The sequence below is a fragment of the Hakea prostrata genome, chromosome 2 (genome assembly GCF_041222555.1).
Source record: "Hakea prostrata isolate BN-2017 chromosome 2, UWA_Hpros_2, whole genome shotgun sequence".
NCBI lineage: Eukaryota > Viridiplantae > Streptophyta > Magnoliopsida > Proteales > Proteaceae > Hakea > Hakea prostrata.
Window position 1 is genome coordinate 74,380,185 of NC_142601.1, and position 24,717 is coordinate 74,404,901.

General features: G+C 40.0%; 3 protein-coding genes across 5 annotated transcripts in view; all 3 read right to left on the bottom strand.

The window, feature by feature from the left end:
* Positions 1-4,063: 4,063 nt before the first annotated feature.
* LOC149026469 (phosphoglycerate kinase, chloroplastic) lies at positions 4,064-8,766 on the bottom strand. Of its 2 annotated transcripts, XM_089146766.1 has the most exons (7): positions 8,077-8,766; positions 7,333-7,410; positions 6,974-7,234; positions 6,420-6,737; positions 6,065-6,223; positions 5,622-5,832; positions 4,064-4,345 (listed from the first exon to the last, which is right to left on the bottom strand). In XM_089146766.1, the coding sequence occupies exons 1-6, from the start codon at positions 8,527-8,529 to the stop codon at positions 5,623-5,625; spliced, it is 1,479 nt and encodes a 492-aa protein (XP_089002892.1). In that variant the 5' UTR covers positions 8,530-8,766; the 3' UTR covers positions 4,064-4,345; position 5,622. The 2 variants fall into 2 exon arrangements, with proteins under 2 accessions (XP_089002892.1, XP_089002891.1); XM_089146765.1 differs by lacking the exon at positions 4,064-4,345 and having other exon boundaries at positions 5,467-5,832.
* A 1,074-nt stretch (positions 8,767-9,840) lies between these two features.
* Positions 9,841-14,861, bottom strand: LOC149026470 (Tetratricopeptide repeat (TPR)-like superfamily protein). The gene is made up of 2 exons (XM_089146769.1): positions 12,921-14,861; positions 9,841-12,297 (listed from the first exon to the last, which is right to left on the bottom strand). Exon 1 carries the CDS (start codon positions 14,738-14,740, stop codon positions 13,223-13,225), a length of 1,518 nt encoding a protein of 505 aa, XP_089002895.1. The 5' UTR covers positions 14,741-14,861; the 3' UTR covers positions 9,841-12,297; positions 12,921-13,222.
* Positions 14,862-15,105: 244 nt separating this feature from the next.
* The window catches only part of CPN60ALPHA2 (TCP-1/cpn60 chaperonin family protein), a 28,107-nt gene continuing 18,495 nt past the window's right edge, over positions 15,106-24,717 (bottom strand). The window contains exon 9 of one of the 2 annotated variants that reach the window (XM_089146767.1): positions 15,106-16,125. In XM_089146767.1, coding sequence (XP_089002893.1) covers positions 15,838-16,125 — 288 coding nt within the window. In that variant the 3' untranslated portion in view covers positions 15,106-15,837. The remainder of the gene's footprint in view (positions 16,126-24,717) is intronic. The other variant, XM_089146768.1, reaches the window with a different exon arrangement.

The following is a 24,717-nucleotide window of genomic DNA, read 5'->3' on the forward strand; positions in this document are numbered from 1 at the left end:
ACTCCAGTTCATTTCTTTTTAACTTATGGATATTGTCTTGGATTCTTCCAAAAACATTTTTATTCCACAACTTTAAAGCCTCCTTACTGTCACAACTTTTTGATCAATAGGATGAAGGTTTTGCGATTCCAACCAATCACTAGGCAACTTCCACGAATTTTCAATTACTTTCGGGCAGTCCAGGTATCTCAACCACACAACTTCAAATCTAAATGGGTGCCGCCTTCCACTTGGAACTTTTCCATGTGTATCTACCATAACTGGAATATGGTCTGAACACACCGCAGGTTATATCGTCACCAAGATATTCTCAAACAAAGTTCTCCACTCTAGAGTAGCAACAATACTAAATAGTTTAATTCTAATGTTTGTAGTACTAGATTTGCGATTGTACCACGTGAATTGAGCACCTTTCTTCTCTAACTCCATCGAACTGCATAGAACTGCATATGAATAACATGTCTCTAAACTGCTTAACATCTCTCTCTCTCCTAGTTTCACACTCCTTCCTTTTTGTGCCATCCAAGGTAGGAATTTTAGTCACCAACACAGAGCGAAGGGGAAGATCTATTTTCACCAATATCTATCAACTGATTCCACACACATTGCCTCTGACCCCTTACTAGATCACCATAAATGCATGATAGATTAAAGGAACCTTGGGGGAAGGATACAAGAGAATCAATAATTCCGTTGCTGTATTTTAGAATTTGTGTCTGAACTGATCCTCTCCACAGAAGTGATAACCCGACTGCAGTCCCTAATGCATCCACTGTAAATGCATTATCAAAATTCAGCCTTCTTCTCATCTTCCATTCTTGTTGACTAGCTTTTAGTTTCAATCAAGAATATAATATATATGGTTTCTCCACCCTAGAGAAGTTTTCTAGAGCACAAATTGCACATGGACTTCTCCAAACCCAAACCCGACAATTCTAGCTAAACATTCTCACGATTCCCTGTGGGATTGATAAACCCTAGTCTCCACAAGTCCAGATGATAAAAAATTATTTGCCAAATCCTCCAAAACCACTTGCTGATCTACCCCTTTCTTTCCCAACATTGTCTTCCTTGCCTTGGGAGCTTTCCTTAGTGGCTTTGAAATATGTAAGGCATTCCTGGTTCGAGGTTTATTTTTGCCACGCTGCCCTATAGTAAAACAACCCTCTCTAGATGATTCACAGGGAAAGATGGTTGTTTCAGGTCCAAGTCCAGGTAGGCTAGGAACAAAAACGGTGCAAGTGGACAACTAGGTTAAGATGGGGCCAATGGATTGGTTGACAGGTAATGGGGATCAATTATTCAAAGGGATGTTGTCCACATGATTCAAGGGTGTGTAGGCTGGAGCAGGATCGTAGAAATATCTACAGATGGTGATATTTGATGATTAGTTTAAGTGATCAAGTGATTTAGGTCTGTAGGTGCCTTTTGGTTTTCTATAGGAAGGGAAGTGGTTTGCTTAGAGTCAGTCGGGATCATCTCTCCGTTGGGGGAGCACTCGACGGCTTCCCGACCACAAAAACAATGGGGGCCCACAGGTGAAAATTGTCACCTGTGGGCCCTATTGTGTTTTTGTGGTTGGTTGGGAAGCTGTCGGGGAGCACAAACGGGGAGATGATCCCGACTCGTTTGCTTAACCTTGGCTGGGAGTCTTTTGAAGACTCTCTTGTTGATTATTGCAGAGGTACTTTCTCTCTTGTGGAGGAGTCAAGCGTGCGTCTTTCAACAGAATGACTATCAGAAGGCAGCCATGTGCTGAAGGAGGGAGAGCACTCATTCAAGTGATCAGGTTGCATCCTTAGGAATTCTTGCATAGGGGAGGGTAAATTTGTTGTCATGTGTGCAGGACCTGCAGATACATCAATGGTTATAGGCATAGAACTTTTTTTTGACGAAATATCGCCGAAATTCGCTGGTTTCGCCAAAGGGCGAAATAAATATGAGGTCGAAACCGATATTTCATTATTTCGCCGGAAAATTGACGATTTACCGGCCAAACTTCAAAACCTTTTTTTTTCTTTTTTTCTACTGCTCTTTGAGTCTGAGGTGGGTACCAGCCGCTGCTATTTAAGCCGGAGAAGAAGAAGAAGAAGAAAGAGAAAAAGAGAAAGAGACCGATCTGCTGTTTGAGTCTGAGGTGGGTAGCAGTCGCTGCTATTTTTGCCGGAGAAGAAGAAGAAGAAGAAAGAGAGAAAGAGAGAAAGAGAGAAAGAGAAAGAGACTGATCTGAGTAGCCGCTGCTATTTTCAAACAGAAGGACGAGAAGAAGACTGCCTTGTTCCGGCAGATCTTCTGCTCCCTTGCAACGACTCCGATGTTCTGCTACCTGGCAACGAAGACTTGAGGCTAAAGGGTCTGGGAGGAAGAGGTGGAGCAGCAGCAGCGGTCACCGAACGAACTGAACAAGCTTCTCGCCGAGATCTCGGCGATATTTCGCTCGGTTCGCCGAGTGGCGAGCGAAACGAACGAAATATCGTTCCTTGGTTACAGGTTCAAGGGAGGTGGTATTCGGACTTCGGAGTAGTGGAGAGGTAGTTGGTTGCATGGGATTTGATGGGCAATTATACATGGCAGATAAAGTGGGAGGCGTATTAAATGAGGTCTAGGGCCATGTATCAGTCCTTTGTAGGTTCTCAGAAGTCTGAACCGCCAAAGTATTAGAAATGGAAACCTCTTGCATGTGAGACGAGGAATTAGCTGCATAAGGGATCCTCCTTAGATGATGTTTGGTTTTTGACGTTACCTTTTGCCTTCTGAGAAATCTGACACTCAGAGCCGTTACCACCTGAATATTTGACAGGAGTTTATCCCCTTTCAACGGTCCATTCTTCTTCCAAACTTCTGGGGCAACAGCTTCCAGCCTATAACTACCTGCTTTTGACACTTCCGATGGCTCAACCATAGCTATTTCCTCAAATATCACCATTGCATTCCTCAAGAGCCTCTCATCTGGAGGAGAGCTTCTAATTTCCGGACGACATTTGGGAGATGGTCAATTAACACACTTGCTCACTTCACTGTAGCTGTGTGCATGATGATGCTTTGTCTACTCCTCAAAGTGAGTGCTACATATCTTGTCTTCATGCCCTAGTAAACCACAGAAACAACAAAATAAAGGTAACTTCTCGTAATTCACAACCACCTTATCCTGCTCACCCAGTTGGCCCTGGATATTAATCACAACCCTCAGTGCTTTCCACAAATTCAGCTTAACTCTAGCCCTGGCATAGCTTATTCTGCTCCCAAACTGCCACCCTTCAATCATCAAAACCTAGCTCGGGTTACCATTTCTTCACCAGCTTGAGTACAATGGTTGGAACTAGCAGCTCTGTTGGTATTTGATGCAGTTGCACATAGAAATCACAAGAAGAGAAGTCCCATGCATGCCTACTGTTCCAGGGTTGAAGAATAAGCAGGTTACCTGTAATGACCAAGGACCATCCTCCAAGACATTATCCCTATCCATTTTATGTTGAAAATGGAAATAGTATCTCCGTTCCTCAACCAACGCAACCTCCACTTTATGGCATGGGTTCCACGCTGAGATTAATCCTACTGAGACTGCCTGTCTATGGAACTTCCAGCCTTCCATGACCAGTCCCACCAGAGTATTTTCCCAAAGCTTGTTTACTCGAACATCTGCCACCTCAAGTTCAAAGTCGTCATCTGAAGTATCATTTCCACTACCTTCCTATAGGGAATCAGGAACAGATGGGGTAGGGGAACGGAGGGGGGTTCACGTTCTGGTTCCCATTGTTGGAGAAAGGAACTAGTTCTTGCAGGTTAATGGAAGAGCTTTCTAAGAAAGACATGGTGAGAACTTCACCCATGGGAGGGTTGAAAGGAGGTTTAGAGAACCATAGCAGGTTTGACATGCTCATGGCGGAATAGCAGAGCATGCTCAGAGCGGGAATTTTAAAAATCATGTATGTTCATACAAAAAGATGACCTACTCTTTATAGTAATTGTATTTTCCTTATTGCAGCAATCACTGATTGTTAATCTAATTCAGCGTCATGGAACCCAAACACGTTGCATTGGTCAATGCAAATTCAAATTCGCATCTTATACCATACTTCAAATACCTTAAGATTGTTGGAAATAATATATGGGCCGCAAGTATAAGACTACATAATTAGTAAAATAAAACTTATCTGATCATTGCAACACATATTCTTGAAGAAATTGGAAAAGAGATTGGCAATACTACTATGCATCCTCTGAAATAAACACGTACTTGAGTTGAATCATATGAAAACATATTCTCCTTAAGGTATTTGAACGCTGCCTTATTGTACAGACTGGGTTGACCATGGTGTCCTCGCCTCCAAGATAAAATAACTCCCTAGTCCGAATGACATGCACTACAAATGAATCTACTGCAAAGTTTACCCAAAACAAAAATCTACTTGCAAAGAATGTCAGAAGATAGTACTCAAAAATTCATCAACTAAACAAACGATTCGATAGAGAACCAAGAGACTAAGATCGGTATAACTAAAATTGTTGTTAGAGCAATTAGGAACCAACTCCTTTCTTTATATAGAAGAGGAAGAGACAACACCTACATACGGATATCTTTGAAAAATACGTCCCAAACCATGTCTTTTCCCTCAAGGCTTGTTTGTTAGCTATTCAAACAAGTCTTCCAAAACCCACAAAGGTCTATTAGGGAATGACATCACCTTTAACCATCCCAACCGAAAAAGGAAAAAAACCATCCCAACTGAAGAAAAAAAAAATCCTCATCTCTAACACTTCCTTGTGATACACAAAATATTTGAATCTTACTTTTTTTAAAAACAATTTAAAATTACAACAAGAATGTCTCTTATGGATCAAAGATATTAATTTGACATTCTTTTTTCTAGTACCAGGGCAAGTAACAATATCAACCATGGAGCCCATCCAAGCTAAAAAGAGAAGTATGTAAAACTTTTTAGGAATATAAACATTAGCCATATAGATAACTAATAAATTGCAACGGTTCCAAGGTCTCATGAAAATTTTCAGTTCATGATGGTATACAAGACATACAACAATCTGAAACCTTATATGCAGCAACCTGCAGAACTCAGAATTTGAACAAATAGTTGATGCTGTGGAATGGATTCATCAGCGTGCTGGGGCATACTTTGTCAATCAAAACAGAGAAATATGACTATATGAGATTTCTTCTAATAGTGCATGTATTGGATGGCAACCGCATGCATCCAGAGGCTTAAGCAGACTAAAATAAATAAATTTCCATCCAGCAAACTATTATGAAACATCGATCTAAAGTCCTACTCTGATAACAAATGGTGTGTTCTACTATAAAACTGATCATTTCAACTTGGAAGCACAAAGTTCAACTCCTATTCAGATACACGGGTATCACTTGAAACCACAGAATCATGATATTTAGTAAGAAGGGAAAGAAATAAGAGGTTGAATTTTAGTGGTAAGACTGAAAGAATCAACATGGAAAAACAAAAGCTCAGAGAGACCTTTTATTAAAAGCAATGGCAAACAATCTACAACATTAGCTCATATGTTCCAATGACATCCCACTTCTGTCATACACAGGTGCAAATCAAAGCAAAAAACATGTCAATGGAGAAACAATAACTAAGACTTGCCTCAGACAGCAACAGGTGTGGCTTCATCAAGAGCAAGAACTCCAGGAAGCTCTTTTCCTTCCAGCAATTCCAAACTAGCCCCACCACCTGTGGAGATGTGGCTCATAACATTTGCAACTCCCACTTTCTCAACTGCTGCAACAGAATCTCCACCTCCTATGATTGTAGTCACTCCCTTTCCACTAAGCTCTGCCAGTTTCTTTGCAACTGCCTGTGACCAGAAGTGCCATATCAATCCATTCATTTATCAATTACAGAAACAACGTGCTGTGGAGGTTTGAGGAAGGTGGGGGGGGGGGGGATCTTATAAGAGTATTCACTATTGAAATGAAATTGCAAATCTATATTCAAATAGCAACATATTGCAAATCAATGTACAAATAGAAACATTTTACATGCATATGGTTCCCATCAACGAAATTAAAAGAGCAATTGTTGCATACCACTGTTCCAACTGCAAACTTGTCAAACTCAAACACTCCCATAGGTCCGTTCCAGATAATGGTCTTGGTGGTATCTAAGGCTTCATTGAATGTCTTGACTGAATCAGGTCCAATATCCAATCCCATCCAACCATCAGGAATCCCAGATGCTGGAACAACCTGCACAATTCAATAAGAGCTCAGTTACTTGCCCCGAGGACCTAGTAGGATATATTTTAATTAGTTAGATACTTGGGATAGGTTTCCCTGTATCAAATATTAATTGATCTGGTTTCACACCACACTGTTTAAGAGTCAACTATACACTTCGTTCACACAAAGCTGCATCACATTTCTGGGGGATTGAGGAGCAAACCTTGCTATTTGCATCAGGAGCAAACTTGTCCGCAATAACTACGTCACTTGGTAACAATAGAGAAACCCCCTTTGACTTGGCCTTCTGGAGAAGTGACGTTGCAAGGTCTAGCTTGTCTTCCTCCACAAGAGATGCTCCCACAGAAAGACCTTGTGCCTTGTAGAAAGTAAAGATCATTCCTCCCCCAAGAAGGAGAATATCACACTTATCTAGTAGTGATTCAATCACCCCAATTTTTGATGAGACCTTCGAACCTCCAACAATGGCAGCAAAGGGTCTTTTTGGGTTTGAAACTGCTCCAACAAGGTAGTCAAGTTCCTAAAACAGGAATGAGATAAACTGTTTAGGAATATCAAATTTGCAAGAATAATCATGAAGTGATCATAATGCTAATAGTTCTATTCCTGAACCCCTTGAATGGCAGGTCCGAACAACCTGACTACATGATATATGTGGCACAGGAAGGGAAGTTAACTTATCCATCCTCCAATCTCAATTCAGGAACTACATTGTAACTGTGTGAAATTTCAATTGAAAAACACCCAAATCCTCACCTTCTGCAAGAGAAAGCCAGCAACAGAAGGCTTTAAGAATTTGGTAACTCCCTCAGTTGATGCATGAGCTCTATGAGCAGTCCCGAATGCATCATTCACATAGAGGTCTGCAAGTGATGCAAGCTTCTTTGCAAATTCTGGCTCATTTTTCTCCTCCTCCTTGTAAAACCTCACGTTCTCAAGAAGTAGAACGCTACCTTCAGGAAGTGTAGCCACTATCTTCTCAACCTCTGGACCAATACAATCATCAGCCTTCTCAACCTGTTCAGTTTCCATACAAAAAGTGAAGGTAGAAGCACCATATCTCAGATTCCACACACAATAAAATTCAGACACTTAAAGAGGAGAATCAATCATACTTTGATACCAAGGAGCTCAGAAAGCCTAGGCACAATAGGACTCAAGCTGAATTTCGGGGTTACACCCTTTGGTCTCCCCTGATATTCAAGAGAAAACAATCAAGAAATTAGACACAGCAGTGACATAAATAAACCTGTGTACCAAGACAAGGTTAAAAGGTCAAACTCGTCAGCATCTAAACGTTACAAATTCCTAACTTTGATTCTTAGCTCCAACTTATCCAGTTCTCTTAAAATTAGCGGAGAAAGAGGAAAACAGAGATGAGATACGCAAATTTGGTAATCTGGTTGCAGCCACAACGGTTAAATTACAACATATAGTTTCAATTTATATTCTCTAAAAAAAAAGACTGAGACACTTTGAAAACCACAAGGCCAAACGCAGTATCCGAAGAAAGAACATACGAAGTTGGATCAGAGCAGAAGCTCAACAGAAAAGAATGAAAAAGGAAAAATGGTAGAATTAATAGACCCACTTAAATGTAGAAAAATATTATCGCGAACCCAGTACATGTAAAGTAGAAGAAGCAGCGGCTCTTGACCAAAAAAAAAAAGAAAGAAGAAGCAGCGGCTACAAGTAACATAGACGAACTAAAAATCAAAAATAGTATTCGACAAAAAAACCCAATTCAGAGAAATTAGTGAAGGTAACAGCCAAAAAGACATAGTCAGAAACCAAATCAGACAAGGAGAATGAAGGTCGAACATCAAATATAGAATGACAAGAAACAAAGAGCTGCTCACCAGATGACTGGAAAGAATGACCTTAGCCCCATTTGCAATTAAATACTTAATTGTCGGGACAGCAGCCCGAATCCTGGTATCGTCGGTAATGTTCTGGTTATCATCCAAAGGGACATTCAAGTCAGCCCTCACAAAAACCTTCTTCCCTTTCAAATCGGCAGCAGTGAGATCTGCAACGCTTTTCTTCGCCATCGAGACAACACTTCTAAGGCCCTTCCCGTTGGTTGAGACAGCTCGTATTTTGGCTGCAACGTGGAGGGTAAGTAGAGGCTCAACAGCGGAACCAGAGAATCCGAGTCTGCGAAGGGGGGCTCGGAGGCAAAGACTCTGAAGGCAAGGAGAGGACAGAGATGCTGCAACTTGGAGTGATGAGCGGGTGCGAGAGGTGGAGGAGGAGGAGGTCGAAGAGGAGAGAAGAGAGAGCGAGGTGGGTGATGATGTTGCAGAAGCCATCGTTACTCGTTAGAGATCAGACGGAACTGCGGAAGGAAGGACCAGCAGCGCGTAAACGAGTGGAGAATTTTCAGAGACTGACGGACCAGCAGCGCGTAAAAGAATACCGCGGTTCTGTTTCTTCCGACTCACCCTCTTCTCTAGTGGGTTAGGGCGTTATGCGGCTTATGCCCTTGTTTTTCCTTGAGAGGGAGTGTGAGAGAGAGTGCCAGTGACGCAGGGGTGGAGAGAGAAGGTTGGATTGGTTTGTCATTTGTGTGGAGGAAGAGCATTGATTGGATTCATAGATGGAGGAGTATTCTCTTATCGTTTAGAAGAGGTCCAAATTTTCGATATTATCCATGCTTGAAAACTCCTTTCTCTCTCTTCCGTTAAAATGAAATTCCCTATTCAAATGGGACCTCATTGAAATTGAATGTGTATTAGAGGTAAAGGATTTGCCGTACTATAGCAAGTCAAGTGATTGACTCATATTGACCTCCATATATGGACTCTTTTTTTTTTGGGTAGAAACCTCCATATATGGATTCATTCTGTAAAATTTCATAGCCAAGGAAGGATCACCAGCATCATACCTGTGCTTTTAAATTTTGTCAGCTTAGGAAGACCTACCGTCGGTGGAAATTTTGATTTAGCGGCTTGTGTGTATGATAAGCTTTTATGAAGGTTGAACCCGTGCCCATCGAGAACTATCCATGCGAGAGAGGCTATGACCTCTATGTTGTTTTTTTTTTTGGCCAAAATAAAAAAGACCTCTACGTTGCTTACCACTCAGGAATCATATCCTCAGATTTTGCTAAGGTATTGCATCATTAATGTGCAACATTTATGGTGAATGATCGAAATCTCTCGACCATACGCACTGTGCATTAATTGCACAACACTAAAGTCGAGCCCAAACCCATCATTAGACTCCACCTTTTTAGTAATCGGTTGATAACCATCCATCAAGAATCCGTTCCCTTCCTTCCACATAAGCTTCACCACCACCTTCTTTACGAAGTTGGGAAGAGATTTGTACTTACAATGGAGGATGCCTGATTTGGGGTTTTATGAGTCTAGATCATCAATGTTATGACCAACACAGGCAAGAGAAACATTGGTACTCATACAAAGGGCAAGTCTTCCCCAATAACAACATTAATACAAATTCCAATGGACGGTTCCTTCTAAAGAGGGGCTTGGACTATAGGTGAAACTTTGCCTTACATTATTAATACCTGTCCCCCCCCTCAAAAAAAAAAAAAAAAAGAAAAAAAAAAAAGAAAGAAAAGAAAGAAAAGAAAGAAAAATAAAGAAAAGGGAAAAGCTCAATGCTACTGCTAGTACTGTTTACTGAAGAACGCATACAAGAAGAGTGGTACTATTGATGTCTGGATGTCTCTTATTTCTAGTAATGGAAATTTTTCTGTCAAATTGAAAAGGAGAAATCTATCACAAACAAGAGATACATCAACATCTAGTAACCTCAAAGGATGGTGTAATTTTTTTTGGAAATTATCCTTTCATCCTAAGTTTAAGATGTTTTTTTGTATGTCTTTTAAATGCAGGGTTTTTTTTTTTTATTTTTTTTATTTTATGAATATGAAGATCATCATGATTACATCCTCAAGGAAACTTTTATACTATTTGACTAGCTTACGCGCACCATGATTACATCCTCAAAGGAACTTTTATACTATTTGACTAGCTTTCTCATTGCTTCTGTTATAAGTTATTTTCTCATGGTTGCTGAATTAATTAAGAAAATAAAGCCTCTTGAGTTCGATAATTATAATTGACGCAAATTGAATCTGCGCTGCCCCATTACTGCTGATGGTCACTGGTCCGAATCAGGAAATGATTGCTGGGGTAAGGCTGCACGTATATCCACCCCTTCCCAGATCATGCAAGTCCAGAACTGGTGACTTAGATGCCACTTTCTAGTTTCTACCCAGAAGAGACAACTGATCTCCTTCAAGTTCTGTAGGACTGTAGGCAGCAATTTCGAGAGGGAGCCTGCTAAGTGCTAACCATTAAAACTTGACATCGATCAATGAAGCCCAAAGCAAGAAGTCTTTCCATTTGACTGTCATTGCACTGTACCCAATGTTCCAGACAGAAGCCTGAAGAATTCTCTATCACATACAAAGATTTCAGCTCCCATAATGAGATGCGGCCTTTAACAAACTTTCTATAGTATACATTGACTGTTTACGAAAAAAAAAATATAGTATACATTGACTAGGTACAATTATTTAGTAAAATGAAAATTTTACAGAGGGAGGACCAATGCTACCACAAGAAATTTGAAACCCAAGACAAAGAACAAAGAAGAATTACCACCCCTCTTTATCCAGAAAAGCAGCCCTACACAGTCTACTACTCGAAAGGAATGACAAGATTTTCCCCCTAAGGAAGGCAATCAGAGGTCATGCCCTCCGTCAGGCACCTTGGATTCACCTAGGGTAGGGCATTCTCGTCTGTTTGGATCTGGTAGCCTTGTTATGGGCCAGGATTTCCTTTTTGGGTGCTTTGCTGGTTGGGGCACTTCCTCTTCTCCTTTGCTGGCATTCCTAGGGTAATCAGTTTGAGGTTGTAAGCTCGCTCACCAACCCCCTCCCTCCTTTTTCTTAGTTTGTTTGCTAATGAAAAATTTTGACCGTCCAAAAGTAAGCACAAATATTTCAGGAAGCTTCACTCATCAATAGAAACAAACGGTGGTGGGAGAAGAGGGTGGTCTGGGTTGGGGGTGAGGGTGGAACCTATTTACAGTAGCTTCTATGCAGTTCTTTGAAAGGCTTCAGAAAATATAATCTACAGTTGGAGGAAATAGAAACAAAACTAGAAGTAATAAACAGGAAAAGAAGAACAATTTTCCAGTGGCTTGTCTGCTGCCTAGGATATGCAGAAGCCCCTTAAAGCAATACTTCCAAGCCCTTGTCTATGTGGTCATATGGTATGCGTCCCTTACACTGACTCTAAACCCTGTTGGAAGATTTTTACTGAAACAAGAGACACTGTCTATAGCATAGCTCCACATGCAGAAAAATGGTAAAAGGGAACAACAGGCAACAACACATTCAAAAATGGGTTGGATGTTTCAAATTGGGCCATCTCCTACACTCAAAATGACCCAGACTGAATAATTAACCATTAGACAAAATATGGGATGGTGGGTAGTTGATATACATGAGTATGATGCTTCAGAAAAACCAAGTTTGTTTTCTATATGTCTAGTTATTGAGGATTGTAGCTCATCTCTCATGCTTTCCAACTCCAATCCTTAAATCTCCCTCTGTACAAGGTATTCAGAATTCTTCACTATACAGTTGATTTTAGGAACTGGGAAATCAGACAATATGGCTTGTTGATAGGATTAGTTCAGAAGTCCCTGCTTTTACAACATATCCAGTGAGGATCCCATGTAAAACATAAACCTGCAACGAATTCATGCCCATCTGTATCAAATAACCAGGATATTTCCCAGAGTTGAAGGACCCTGGCTAGACTACTGATTGAACCCATATGTTTTCATCTTTTTCAAATGGGGCATATAGAAGTTAAGACACCCCTAATCTGTTCCCAGTATACTGTTATGCCTGAAAACAACTAAAGAACCAATGAAAAAAGCCAACATCAATGAACTATTTCCCATTCAGAAAGCAAAAGAACAAAAGGTACCTTGGAAACAATTTACATGAATCTTCTCCTCTGAATCTTCAATCAAATCTTTTATGATTTATATAGGTTGCTCTACCAGGAGGTGCTGCCAGTATGTGCTCTGACCTAAATCACACATTTCTTTAAAATCAACATCGATAACTCAAAAGAATAATGGAGTTGGGAGGATGATTCTTTTAATCTTTTCTAGGGTGTCATAAAATGACACACTTATAATCTCAACAAATACAAATAATTTGGTGAAAAAACAATTCAAATGACTAATGCATCTTTCATAAATCCAAGGACTGGGAGAAGATCAGCCAATAGAAATATAAATGATAATATAAAGTCCAAGGAGAAGAGCACAGTGAAGCAACAGAAAATTTTGGTTTTTTATTCATTTTTTGAGGGAAAAAAATTAATGAAACGCCTCATGCGAGGGGGACTTAGAATATGCTATTTGGTTCAGACATACATTTCCCAAAGTTCCATTAGGCCCTGTTTGTTTAGTTCCAAAGTTTTCCCTACAGATGGTGATATAATGAACAATTTATGCTATAATTTCTAGTGTTATTTTGTGTATTTGACATCAAAACAATTAGGGGAAAATCATGTTTTACAGGAAACATTTGCTTTTCCACCTTTTGGGGCAAAAAAAAAAAAAAAAAAAAAAAAAAAAACACCCTTAACTTCAAGCATAAAGGATAAATTACTACAATGAAAGAATTGGTGAGGTCAGAATATACCTGATCAACAATGTTGTAACGGAGTTTAGAACGATGCAATAGAAACTTCATAGGGTTTAGCTCTCCCAAGATGATGAGAAAAATCTGAGATGCATTTTGGGGAAAATCCAAGGAACTCTTTTTAAGAGACTCATTTAATGAAGTAGAAGATTGATCACTTCAACTCATCAAGGATGTGCAGAAAGGATTTATTAGCTTTGTGTCGTCTCTTCTCTGTAAAACCCATTTTGGGTAGATATGGATTGGTGGTTAGGCTATACCTGACTTCAACTAATGAAGAAAATGCATAAAAGCTAAACCAATTATATGCCCTCTGTAAACCCATGTTGGATCAAATTGTTTGCTAAGCTATAACCAGGAATTTTTGCAACCTTCCTCTTCTTCATCACCCCTCTGACCCTCCGTACATCTTCCCACATACCAGCACTAGCATAGATGTTGGATAAAACCACATAAACCCCATCATTCCAGGGCTCTAGTTCCACTAGATGTCTGGCTACCCACTCTGCCATCTCTACATTTCGATGTTTCTCACAAGCTCCCATTAAAGCTCCCCAGATGACAGAGTTAGCCCTTATAGGCATCTCTTCCACCATCTTCCTAGCCTCTTCAAGAAATCCTGCACGTCCAAGTAGATCCACCATGCACCCATAATGTTGCAGCATGGGCATGAGGCCAAATGTTCTCATCATATCAAAGTAATGTCTCCCATTTTCTACCATTCCACCATGCACACAGGCACTCAGGACCCCAACAAATGTCACATGGTTAGGAATCACCCCTGCTTCTCTCATGTAATTGAAGCACTCCAGCGCATCATAGGCATGACCATGCATTGCATAACCCATTATCATAGATGTCCAGGTAGATACATTACGTTGTGCCATGCCTGCAAAGACCTTGTAAGCAAGGTCCATTCGGCCACATTTTCCATACACATCAATTAGTGAATTCAGCATCAGAATTTCAGGTTTCCCAATGGTTTTAGCTTGGAGAACACATTTATGTAGCTGAAGAGCCAAGTACAAGTCCCCTATACTTCCGCAGGCAGATGTCACGCTTACCATGGTCACATCATCTGGACGAACCCCACAGTTCATTAACTCCATGAACTTATCTATGGCTTCCCTAGCATGACCACCTTGAGCAAGACCGCCAATAATGGCATTCCAAGAACCTAACTTCCTCTCAGGATTTTGTTCGAATACTCTTTGTGCATGCATAAGATCCCCAGCTTTGCAATATAAACTGATCAAACCACTCTCGCAGAACTCGTTCAACTCAAGCCCATGAACAATAGCAACCGAATGAAGCTGACGACCGGTGTCGACGGCGAAAGCATTGCAGGCAGCCTTCAAGGCAATAGGAATCGTATAAGAATCAGGGCAGATACCCGCTCGTGACATGGCAATGAAAACCCGGAGGGCCATGTAATGGATTTCGAGCCTAACATAACATCTCATGATGTTGTTCCAATGAAATGGGTGGGGGTTCAATTCTAACAAGTGAATTCGGATGATTTTGGCATGTATTTGATTCAGTAGCTGCAAATTAGGGCACTTTTGCAATTGGTTCGCAACAACTTCGAGTGGGTCTAGATTAGAATTCTGTACCATACGGTGTGCTGAAGATTGAACATTGACTTGAGGTTGAATACATGTGCCACCAGTAAGGTTGCGATTGAGATGACAGGAAGTACAAACAGGTTTGGTCATCTTGGTAACGGATGCCCAACGCAAGAAATGTTGAAACAAGTTCATTGGGAGGAATAACGAGTGAGTAGACGAGAGAAACTGACATGGGAAGAACAGCTGTTTCATTGAACTTTCAGTCTGTTTTGTCGCGTTTTCACGGTTCAGACTTTGATGGTTTTAAATCAGAGGTATTCATTTTAATTGAATACTCTCTCCACCTATGGATATTAGAGCGTTCATTTTTCGGTAAGATGGATATTAGAGCATTCAGCTTCTCCTTTGTTAGTTTTTTTTTTTTTTTTTTTTCTTTCTTTCATATTTATTGATTTTTTTCATTCTATGGGTGAGTGAGTTGGTTCATATAATCCATTAGCTATAAGCCTCTCACTTGCTAATATAATAAAATTTTTTTTTTTTTTTGGTAACCATAATAAAAATAAAAATAATTATGATTACAATTATTGGTCAAGGATGTACCAGTAACAAGAGAGGAAGAAGAAAAAGTTCAGATGCAACATGGAACTGCCCTGTTCATTTTGAAGCAAGAATACAAGATGGATTATGTTTCTGTATGAATCGGGTGACTGAAACACACTGCAGTGCTTCAGCAGGAAGCAGCTTTTACTTCTTGGTTATGCTTATTCATTCCTTCATTCCTTCTATTGGGAGGGAACTTATCAAGTTTTGCAGAAGGGAGAAAAGAGAGTCCACGGTTTCAATTATTAAACAACTTGAATAAAGTAATACTAAATATTCTCCAAAAAAAAAAAGAGATTAAATGCATCGCTCCATCGCAACCATGGTAACTTGCCGGTTTGAATTGGGAAACAGCCCTCCTCCAAAAGCAGGTTGGAGAGGGATAAGCATAAGACTGAACATATCTGCCCCTTCCCAGACTCCACAGTGGTCAGTCTCGTGAACATACTATGCCATTTTTTGCATTAAACACGAGTCCAGGACTGCTAAGTACCCTTTCACCAAAAGTAGCAGTTCGCATACATCAGCTTTCCAGAATCAGGTCCAATGTAACCAGAATAGAGCTGAACTCCCTCCAGTGTAGGCTATGCCTTGCTTCTAGTTCCCCATCTCAAGACACAAGTAGCCAATCCTCTTCCTGAGCTACCTAACAGCCACCAACTTGGGTCGCCAAATCTGAAGACATGGTACCATGGGAACTAGTAGCATATCAGCTACTTCCTCACCGTTTCCATCAACTTACGTTGCTATGGAGTTATTCCAGGGACATGAGGAACAGGTGGCTTAGGCGTTCTTGTTTTCTCAACCAATACAGCTTGGGTCAGAAGGACCCTCCCTGCAACTGACGCTGCATTTTGAAGGGCACATCTTAAAACTCGACATGGATCAACCACACCCGCATCAAGAAGATTTTCATATCTGTCAGTCATTGCATTGTACCCTATGTTCCAGTTAGAAGCTTGAAGATTCTCTACAACCACTGATCCTTCAACTCCAGAATTTCTAGCAATTGTAGATGCTGGGACAAGAAGTGCCTGAGAATTATCATTTACAAGAATAATAAGACGGGATTCAAAACAAGCTATCTTCAATAAATATTGGTTAGATGAGTGCAATAACTTGAGTACAACAAAATATTGGGAGGGAGGATGGAGGACCAATGCCCCAACTAGAAATTTGAAACCCTAAAACAAAGAAGAAAATAAGGAAAAAGAAAAAACAGAAGTACATTTCTTTCAAAACGCTTCACGCTTCAATAGGACAAGTGGGGGCCGGGAGGGGGGAATACCTATCTACACTGGCTCAGAGCAGTTCTTGGAAGGCTTCGCAAAATATAATCCACAAAGGGAGAAATATAAACTATAACAAAATAAAAAGTGGTAAACAGAAAAGAACAATCTTTTCTAGGCTTGTTCGATAGTAGGACATGCAGTAGTCCTTACGCAATCCTACCATATCTTTGTCTCTGCGGTCATATGATATGCCTTCCCTGAAGAACTTTAAACCCCTTCTAAAGATCTTTCTTGAAGCAAGATATTACTATCTATAGCATAACAATATACAAGAAAAGTGCCAAAACGCAACAATAGGTGGTTATAACATGCTCAAGAGATGGGTCAGATGTTTCTGTATTGAGGAACCTCCTACATTTAAAGTGATACCAATATTCAAACCATCAGCTCAATTCGGCAGGTTTCAATGTGTGGGAGACTGGGTAGATATACATGCACTGTGATGCTTCAGAAAAGCAAAATCTATTACATCAAGCTTTTGATGATTGTAGTTCTTCTCTCATATGCTTTCCAACTCCAACACTTAAATCTCCCTCTCTACAAGGTATTGAGGGTAGACACAATACAATTGATTCTTGGAGCAGTGAAGTCGCACATGGCTAGGAGACAGGTTCAATCCCAAAATCCCTGATTTTAAACGATGCATCCAGTGGAGACTCATGCAGTGAACATATATTGAGGGGGAAAAATAAAAGTTGTTGCTGTCATTTGACAAATCATTTACAAATCCATATGCATCTGTATCAAATAGCGCGCTAGTAGCATAGCCGCCTTTAAAAAGGCTCTAGAGTACGGAGCTTCAAGATGAGATAGGGTTGAATAAGCAACTGGATTCTTTTCCCCTATCAGAGGTGGTCCGGGGAGCCATAGGAGCTATCACCTTCAATGACAGACAAGAGCTTTCTCCCTCGCTGAGAGCCTGTTCACAATTTGAATCGAATTTTGTCCAGGGTTCTCTGTGTGGAGGTTTGGAACCCTGGATTACAACATTAGTTTTACTCAACTTCTTGGGATAACCAGGATAGATGAATATTTCCTTCTCTTTCAGGAAAAAAAGCCTCTTTTTGCCAGGGACTGGCTTTTTTCTGGGTGGTTGGATGTGCAATACAGCCAGTATGCTTGTGTTTGGGGCAGTCATATCTCATAGCTGGAATATGGATGAAGCTGAATGGTCCATAGAAAGACCTGCAATTCTCACTCTATTGACTTGAGTTGGAAAGCCATCTCACCTAGTGCTGGCTCCAAGCTTCAATGGGCCCCAAGGAACAGATATTGCCGTATCTTGGGTCTTGATGTTTCTCTCCTTTGCACTCTAACAGCTGTCTTCTAAAGGCTTGATCGACATATAGCCCTCCTCCCTCTCTTTTTTTTTTCTTTTTTCTTCCCTTCTTCCTTCTTCCTTGTGGGTAAATTTCAGAGATACCCCAAGATATATGACAAAAAGCATGGACACCCCAAAAGTATATCAAGTTGACATAGACAACCCAAAATGTCACATAAAATTGTACAATAGTACACTCCATTAGCATTTTCCGTTAAGTCATGATTGGATAATCGTTATTCCAAAATTATCCTTATTCTTATGTGAGTTTACCTTCCTAACCTTAGTAAAGAAACATTCATGGATGAATATATTTTCTCCTTGAAATTAGACAATGCTTTAGCATCAAGATCATCACTTCCACCCTCCCCCTTTTTTCTTTTTTTTTTTTGGGTTTTTTTTGTGTTTTGCGTGTTCCTCTTCCCCCTCCTTTTCTTTTTTCTCCTCCTTCTCTTTTGGGTTTTTTTTGGTTTTTGGTTTCCCCCCCCCTTCTTTTTTTTGGGTTGGTTTTTCCGGGGCCCCGTTTTTTTTTGGGTTTTTTTTTTTTTTTTTTTCCCCCCCCGTGTTTTGCTGCCGGTCCCAAGCCCGGGTAAAGGAGGAGGGTTGGTGCGTCAGGTCGGCAGCCGGCACCGGAAAAAATCTAGCCAAACCTTTTTTTCATGGATTTGACCTTATATGATAAAAGCTATGCTAGGGCGTTCCCCGACAAAAGAAGCGACGCGCTACACTATGGCCCGGGTGTAGTGATAAGTGGGCAAGGGTTAGCTAGGGCGTCCCCTGTAAGCGACGCGTCGCATCGGCGCCCGGATGCGGTGATAAGTAGGCAAGGGTTCCCGCGCCGTGGACGAGTGTGGGTAAAGAAGCTAGTCCATAAGCGTAGGATTAGATTGGCATCTTGGAACATAGGATCTTTAACTGGTAAGAGCTTAGAATTGATAGATGTTATGAGGAGAAGAAGGATTAATGTAGCTTGCATCCAAGAGACTAGATGGAGGGGTAAAAAAGCCAAAGAGTTGGATGACTTTAAACTTTGGTATACTGGGGATAAAACAAATAAAAATGGAGTGGGTATAATAGTGGATAAAGATTTAAAAAATGATGTGGTGGATGTTAAAAGAGTGGGTGATAGGATTATTGCTATCAAGCTTGTAATGGAGAAAGAGTTCATAAATATAATTTGTGCATATGCACCTCAAGTAGGATTAGATGAAAGTCTAAAGCTAGAATTTTGGGAAAATATGGATGGATTAATGCAAGGAATTCGTCAAGGAGAAAAGATTATCATAGGAGGTGATTTAAATGGACATATTGGAAAAGATCAAAGGGGATATGAGAGTGTTCATGGAGGATATGGTTTTGGAGAAAGGAATGAGGAGGGGATTTCAATTTTGGATTTTGCTATTGCTTTTGATCTATCTATTATAAATACTTACTTCAAAAAGAGAGATGAACATTTAATTACTTTCAAAAGTGGACAGCATAGAAGCCAAATAGATTTCTTCCTAACTAGAAGGACTGATAGATTGTTGTGCAAGGATTGCAAGGTGATACCGGGGGAAAGCTTAACTGCACAACATAGACTTGTGGTCTTGGATATGTGCTTAGTCCCAAGAACACATAAAAGGTCCAAGGTAAACTATCCCAGGATAAGATGGTGGAATTTGAAAGGAGAGTACTCTAAATCCTTCGTTAATGAAGTAGTCAAACAAGGAAAATGGGATTTTAAAGGGGATACCAATGCAATGTGGAATGAGATGGCTATGTGTATTAAGAAGGTGGCTAAAGATGTTCTAGGTGAATCAAAAGGAAAGATCCATTCTTATAGAGAGACGTGGTGGTGGGATAGTGAGGTTCAAGCTGCCATTAGGAATAAAAAAGCTAGTTTTAAGACATGGCAAAGAACTAAGGATGTTGAGGATCTTCAAAGGTATAGGTTGGATAGAAACGAAGCTAAGAAAATTGCGGGAAAAGCAAAGGAAAGGAAGTATGAGGAGTTATACAATAAGTTGGGCACAAAGGAAGGGGAAAAATCTATTTATAAGATAGCTAAGATGAGGGATAGGAAGAGTAGAGATCTTGACCATGTTAGATGTATTAAAAATGGAGATGGTAAAGTTTTAGTTTGTGAGGAGGATATTAAGAAAAGATGGGAAACCTATTTCTCTAGTTTACTAAATGAGCATTCTTCAAGCACTTATGTTTCGGACGATTACACTTTTCACCAAGGCACCAATGTCCGAACTTATATACGTAGAATTTCGATGTCCGAAGTAAAAGAAGCTTTAAGGAGGATGAAACTCGGCAAGACACAAGGTCCTGATGGAATCCCAATTGAAGTATGGAAGAGCTTAGGAACCCATGGACTAGTTTGGTTGACTAAGTTGTTTAATAAGATTATGAGCACGGGAAAATGCCGATGATTGGAGGAGAAGTGTTGTGGTTCCAATTTACAAAAATAAAGGAGATATTCAAAGTTGTAATAACTATAGAGGCATTAAATTGATGAGCCATACGATGAAATTATGGGAGAGAATAATTGAAACCCGTTTGAGATACTTAACTACGATTACGGAGAACCAATTTGGGTTTATGCCGGGAAGATCTACAACGGAGGCTATTTACTTAATTAGGAGACTTATGGAAAGGTATAGAGAATGTAGGAAAGATCTTCATATGGTATTTATTGACCTAGAAAAAGCTTATGATAGAGTCCCTAGAGCGTTAATTTGGCAAGTACTAGAGAAAAGAAGTGTTGCAAGTAAATATATAGATATAGTTAAGGATATGTATGATGGTTCGGTGACTAGTGTTAGAACAGTGGGGGGACAAAGTAATGAATTCCCGATAACAGTTGGGCTACATCAAGGGTCAACTTTAAGCCCATATCTATTTGCACTGGTAATGGATGAATTAACCAAAGACATTCAAGATGAGGTCCCCCGGTGTATGCTTTTTGCGGATGATATTGTGTTGATTGATGAGACCCAAGTGGGGATTAATACCAAATTAGAATCATGGAGATTAGCTTTGGAATCAAAAGGCTTTAAACTTAGTAGATCGAAGACAGAATATTTAGTTTGTAACTTTAGTCATGATCGGGCAGATGATGAGGTGGTGATACTTGACGATAAAGAGATTCCTCAGAGTGATTGTTTTAGGTACCTAGGTTCAATCATAAGTAAAAGAGGTGATTTAAAAGATGAGGTTTCCCAAAGAATTAAAATAGGGTGGATGAAGTGGAGAGGTGCGTCCGGGGTTTTATGTGATCGGCGTATTCCATTAAAGCTTAAAGGAAAATTTTATAGGACCGTTGTTCGACCAGCTATGATGTATGGTGCAGAGTGTTGGGCTGTTAAAAAGAATCATATAGATAAACTCAGTGTAGCAGAAATGAGGATGCTAAGATGGATGAGTGGCAAAACTAGGATGGATAAGATAAGAAACGATCATATTAGAGTTGGTCTAGGAGTTGCTCCCATAAGTGATAAGCTTAGAGAAAGTCGTTTGAGGTGGCACGGCCACGTTCAACGGAGACCTATAAATGCTCCTGTACGGAGAAGTGATATAATCCATATTGAAGGAACTAGAAGAGCTAGGGGTAGACCTAAGATAACCTTAGGAGAAGTGGTGAGAAAGGATATGTATAGCTTAGGCCTTGTATCTAGCATGGCCTCGAACAGAAATGATTGGAGGGCAAGAATCCATGTAGCCGACCCCATTTAGTTGGGACAAGGCTTATTGTTGTTGTTGGTGTTTTTTTTTTTTTTTTATAATAAAAAAAAAAAAAGGGGGGGATTTGATTATAAAAAAAAAACAAAAATAAAAAAATTTATTAAAACAAGAGGAAGGGGGGAAGAAAAGAAGAAGGGGGGAAAGGAAAAAAAAATAGGGGGGGGGAAAAGAAAGAAGAAGAGAAGAAGAACCATCACCGCCGCTCCTTCCCGCTGCTACCGCCGCTGCTTCCTGCTGCTTCTTGTGACAAGAACAGAATCGCAGACTAATGACGGCGATTCCTGCTGCTTATCGTGACAAGAACAGAATCACATGGTTCCTGCTGCTGCTGCTTATTGCGACAAGAATCACAGATTAGAATCACAGTTACAATCGCAGATTACAAACACATGGTTCCTGCTGTCTTCTCAAACAAATCGTATGGTTCTTTTGTCTGAATCGCATGGTTTCTATCTCAAACAGTAAGTCTCCACCACCGCCTACCTCTGTCTTTTTTCGTCTTTGTCTCGGTCTGAATCCTTGTGTCTGAATCTCTTCTTTTGACCCTAGAATTAAGTCCAACCATCTTTAACTTTTTTCCCCTTTACCTATGGTTCTATTAACCCAAAAATAGAAAGAAAAACAATACTGATATTTCAGGGGTGTCTTTGTAAATTTGCATTTTCCCAGGATCTAATTGTAAATTTGCATAATTTCAAGGACCTATTTGTAATTTCAGCTTTTCTAGGGACTTATTTGTAATTTCCCAAAAAAGAAAAGAAAAAAAGAAAAGAAGAGAGATACATGGTGTTCCTTATATGCACCTTTTGAATTGTGGCAATTATTTTTGAAAGGGTGAAGACTGAAGAACTACAAACAATCTTTTCAACATGGCAACTACCGATGGTACTATTGCTCCCACTGGCTCCAAACATTACCCCACTCTTCATCCTCTTTCGGTAAGATTTGATGGAACAAATTATTTGATTTCGTCTCGATCTGCTTACTTGACTATTGTCGGAAGAGGACTTGCTGGACACATTATGGGCACCACTATCAAACCTACTAACACAGGCGTTTCACATGATAAATGGATCTCATGACTCTCTTATTATGTCATTCCTTTTGAATTTCATGAATCCAAATATTGCCCATGGATACCTATTGCTTGATACTGCAACCCAAATTTGGAAGGCTACTACTGAAACATATAGACAGTTAGGGAATGATGCATAGGTTTATGAGCTACAAAAGAAGCTTCATGAGACTACCCAAAAGGAATTGACTGTGGCCCAATATTATGCTGAGTTGCGATCTCTTTGGCAAGAGTTGGATCATTATGGGGATTATCACCCCACTAATCCAGATGATGTGGCTACTTATAGGAAGCACGTTGATAAGATTCGGGTATATGACTTCTTGGCAGGTTTGAATGTGAAGTATGATCAGATCAGAGTGCAAGTATTAAGTCGTTTTCCCTTTCCTACATTAGAACAGTCTTATGCCCTTGTTCCGTGTGAGGAAAGCCGTCAATTAACCATGCTTCATGCTCCTATTGTGGAGAAATCGGCCTTACACTCTATTAGCACTAAATCTGATTCAGATAAGGAGAATCAGGAGATTGTCAAGTGTAAGCACTGTTACAAACCATATCATACTAAGACCAATTGTTGGAAGCTCCGTGGGAAGCCTGCTGATTTTGAGCAAAAAAGAACACAAAGAAGAGGAAAACTGAAAGCTTATATTTCTGAGACAATTTCCACAAAACCCTCTACAAACATTGGTTTTTCACATTAGGAGTTAGCTACTTTGTGACGTATTTTGCAGTTTTCTACTGCCGGTACAACCTCTACCACTGCTTCCTCTACTACCCATACCAACTCCTACCTTGCTACTTTAGGTAAAACTTTTACAGGCTTCCAAGTTTCTTCAGTTTCTACTCCTTAGATCATTGATACAGGAGCCACAGATCATATGACAAGTTTATCCTCCTTTTTCTTACAATATTCTCCAACTTCTGGAAAGGATAAAGTTCGAATTGTTGATGGCTCCTATTCTTCCATTGCTGGAAAAGGGACCATTCAACATTTTCCATCATTTTCTTTGTCTACAGTTTTACATGTTCCCTTTTTCTCTACTAACTTGCTCTCTATCAGTAATCTTACACATGACTTGAATTGTAAAGTGACTTTTTTCCCATCTTATTGTGTCTTCCAGGATCTAGTCACGGGGAAGGAGACTGGACGTGGTAAACTAGACAATGGACTTTATTTGCTCGAGCCGATTGGAGGATCTACTTCTACTCTGACTACATCTTCTAATCAGGTCCATTCGGAATATCAGACCTTCATCAGTGGCATTGTAGGCTAGGTCACCCCCCTCTAGGAACTCTTAAGAAAATATTTCTTGATTTGGTTTCTTCTTGTAACGAGGATGATTTTTTTTGTGAAGCCTGCATTTTTGCGAAGCAAACTCATTCAACTTATTTACCTTCCCTTCATAATAGAAAATCTATTCCTTTTGGCTAATTCATACTGATGTGTGGGGCCCTTGCCGCCGTGTGTCTATTACTGGCCATAAGTACTTTGTTACTTTTATTGATTGTACTCTCGTTCTACATGGATTTATCTTTTAAAACAAGCAAAAAGAGGTTTTCCTATGTTTTCGTAATTTTCATAATATGATTAAAACTCAGTTCAATACCACTGTGAAGATCCTTCGCAGTGATAATGGCACAAAGTATATTGATGGTGAATTTCAGAGATATCTCTGACTCTAACATAATACACAAGACCAGTTGTGTTGATATGGTTGCATAAAATGGGGTTGCCGAAAGGAAGAATCGGCATATTTTAGAGATAGCCAGTTCAATTATGATTGCTATGAATGTACCGACCAATACCTGGAGTGATGCTATACTCACTGCTTCTTACCTTATGAATAGGATGCCCAGTAGGATACTTGGTTTTAAATGTCCTAATGGGGTTCTTTAGGGAGCCTCTTTTTTTATTATTCCCCCAAAGATTTTTTGATGTGTGTGTTATGCAAGAATCACAGCCCACCAGAGTAAGCTGGCTCCTCGCGGCCTACGCTGCATATTTTTGGGGTATTCAGCCACTCAGAAAGGGTACAAATGTTATCATCCTCCTTCCAGGAAAACCATTGTATCCATGGATGTAATTTTTAATGAGTCTTGCCTCTTACTATATACCTCTTCAAGGGGAGAGTCCTAGAGGAGAGGTGTTCTTTCTAACTCTAGATCTTCCTATCACACACCAACACAACTTAAGAGTTCAAGAAGA

What these genes read in the sequence shown, in the direction of transcription:
- LOC149026469 (XM_089146766.1), bottom strand. Translation starts at nt 8,529, where the DNA reads ATGGCTTCTGCAACATCATCACCCACCTCGCTCTCTCTTCTCTCCTCT. An exon ending in CTGAGCTCCTTGGTATCAAA is followed by an intron (nt 7,235 to 7,332) that starts GTATGATTGATT and finishes GAAACTGAACAG; the next exon opens with GTTGAGAAGGCTGATGATTG. An exon ending in CTGGCTTTCTCTTGCAGAAG is followed by an intron (nt 6,738 to 6,973) that starts GTGAGGATTTGG and finishes TTCCTGTTTTAG; the next exon opens with GAACTTGACTACCTTGTTGG.
- LOC149026470 (XM_089146769.1), bottom strand. Translation starts at nt 14,740, where the DNA reads ATGAAACAGCTGTTCTTCCCATGTCAGTTTCTCTCGTCTACTCACTCG.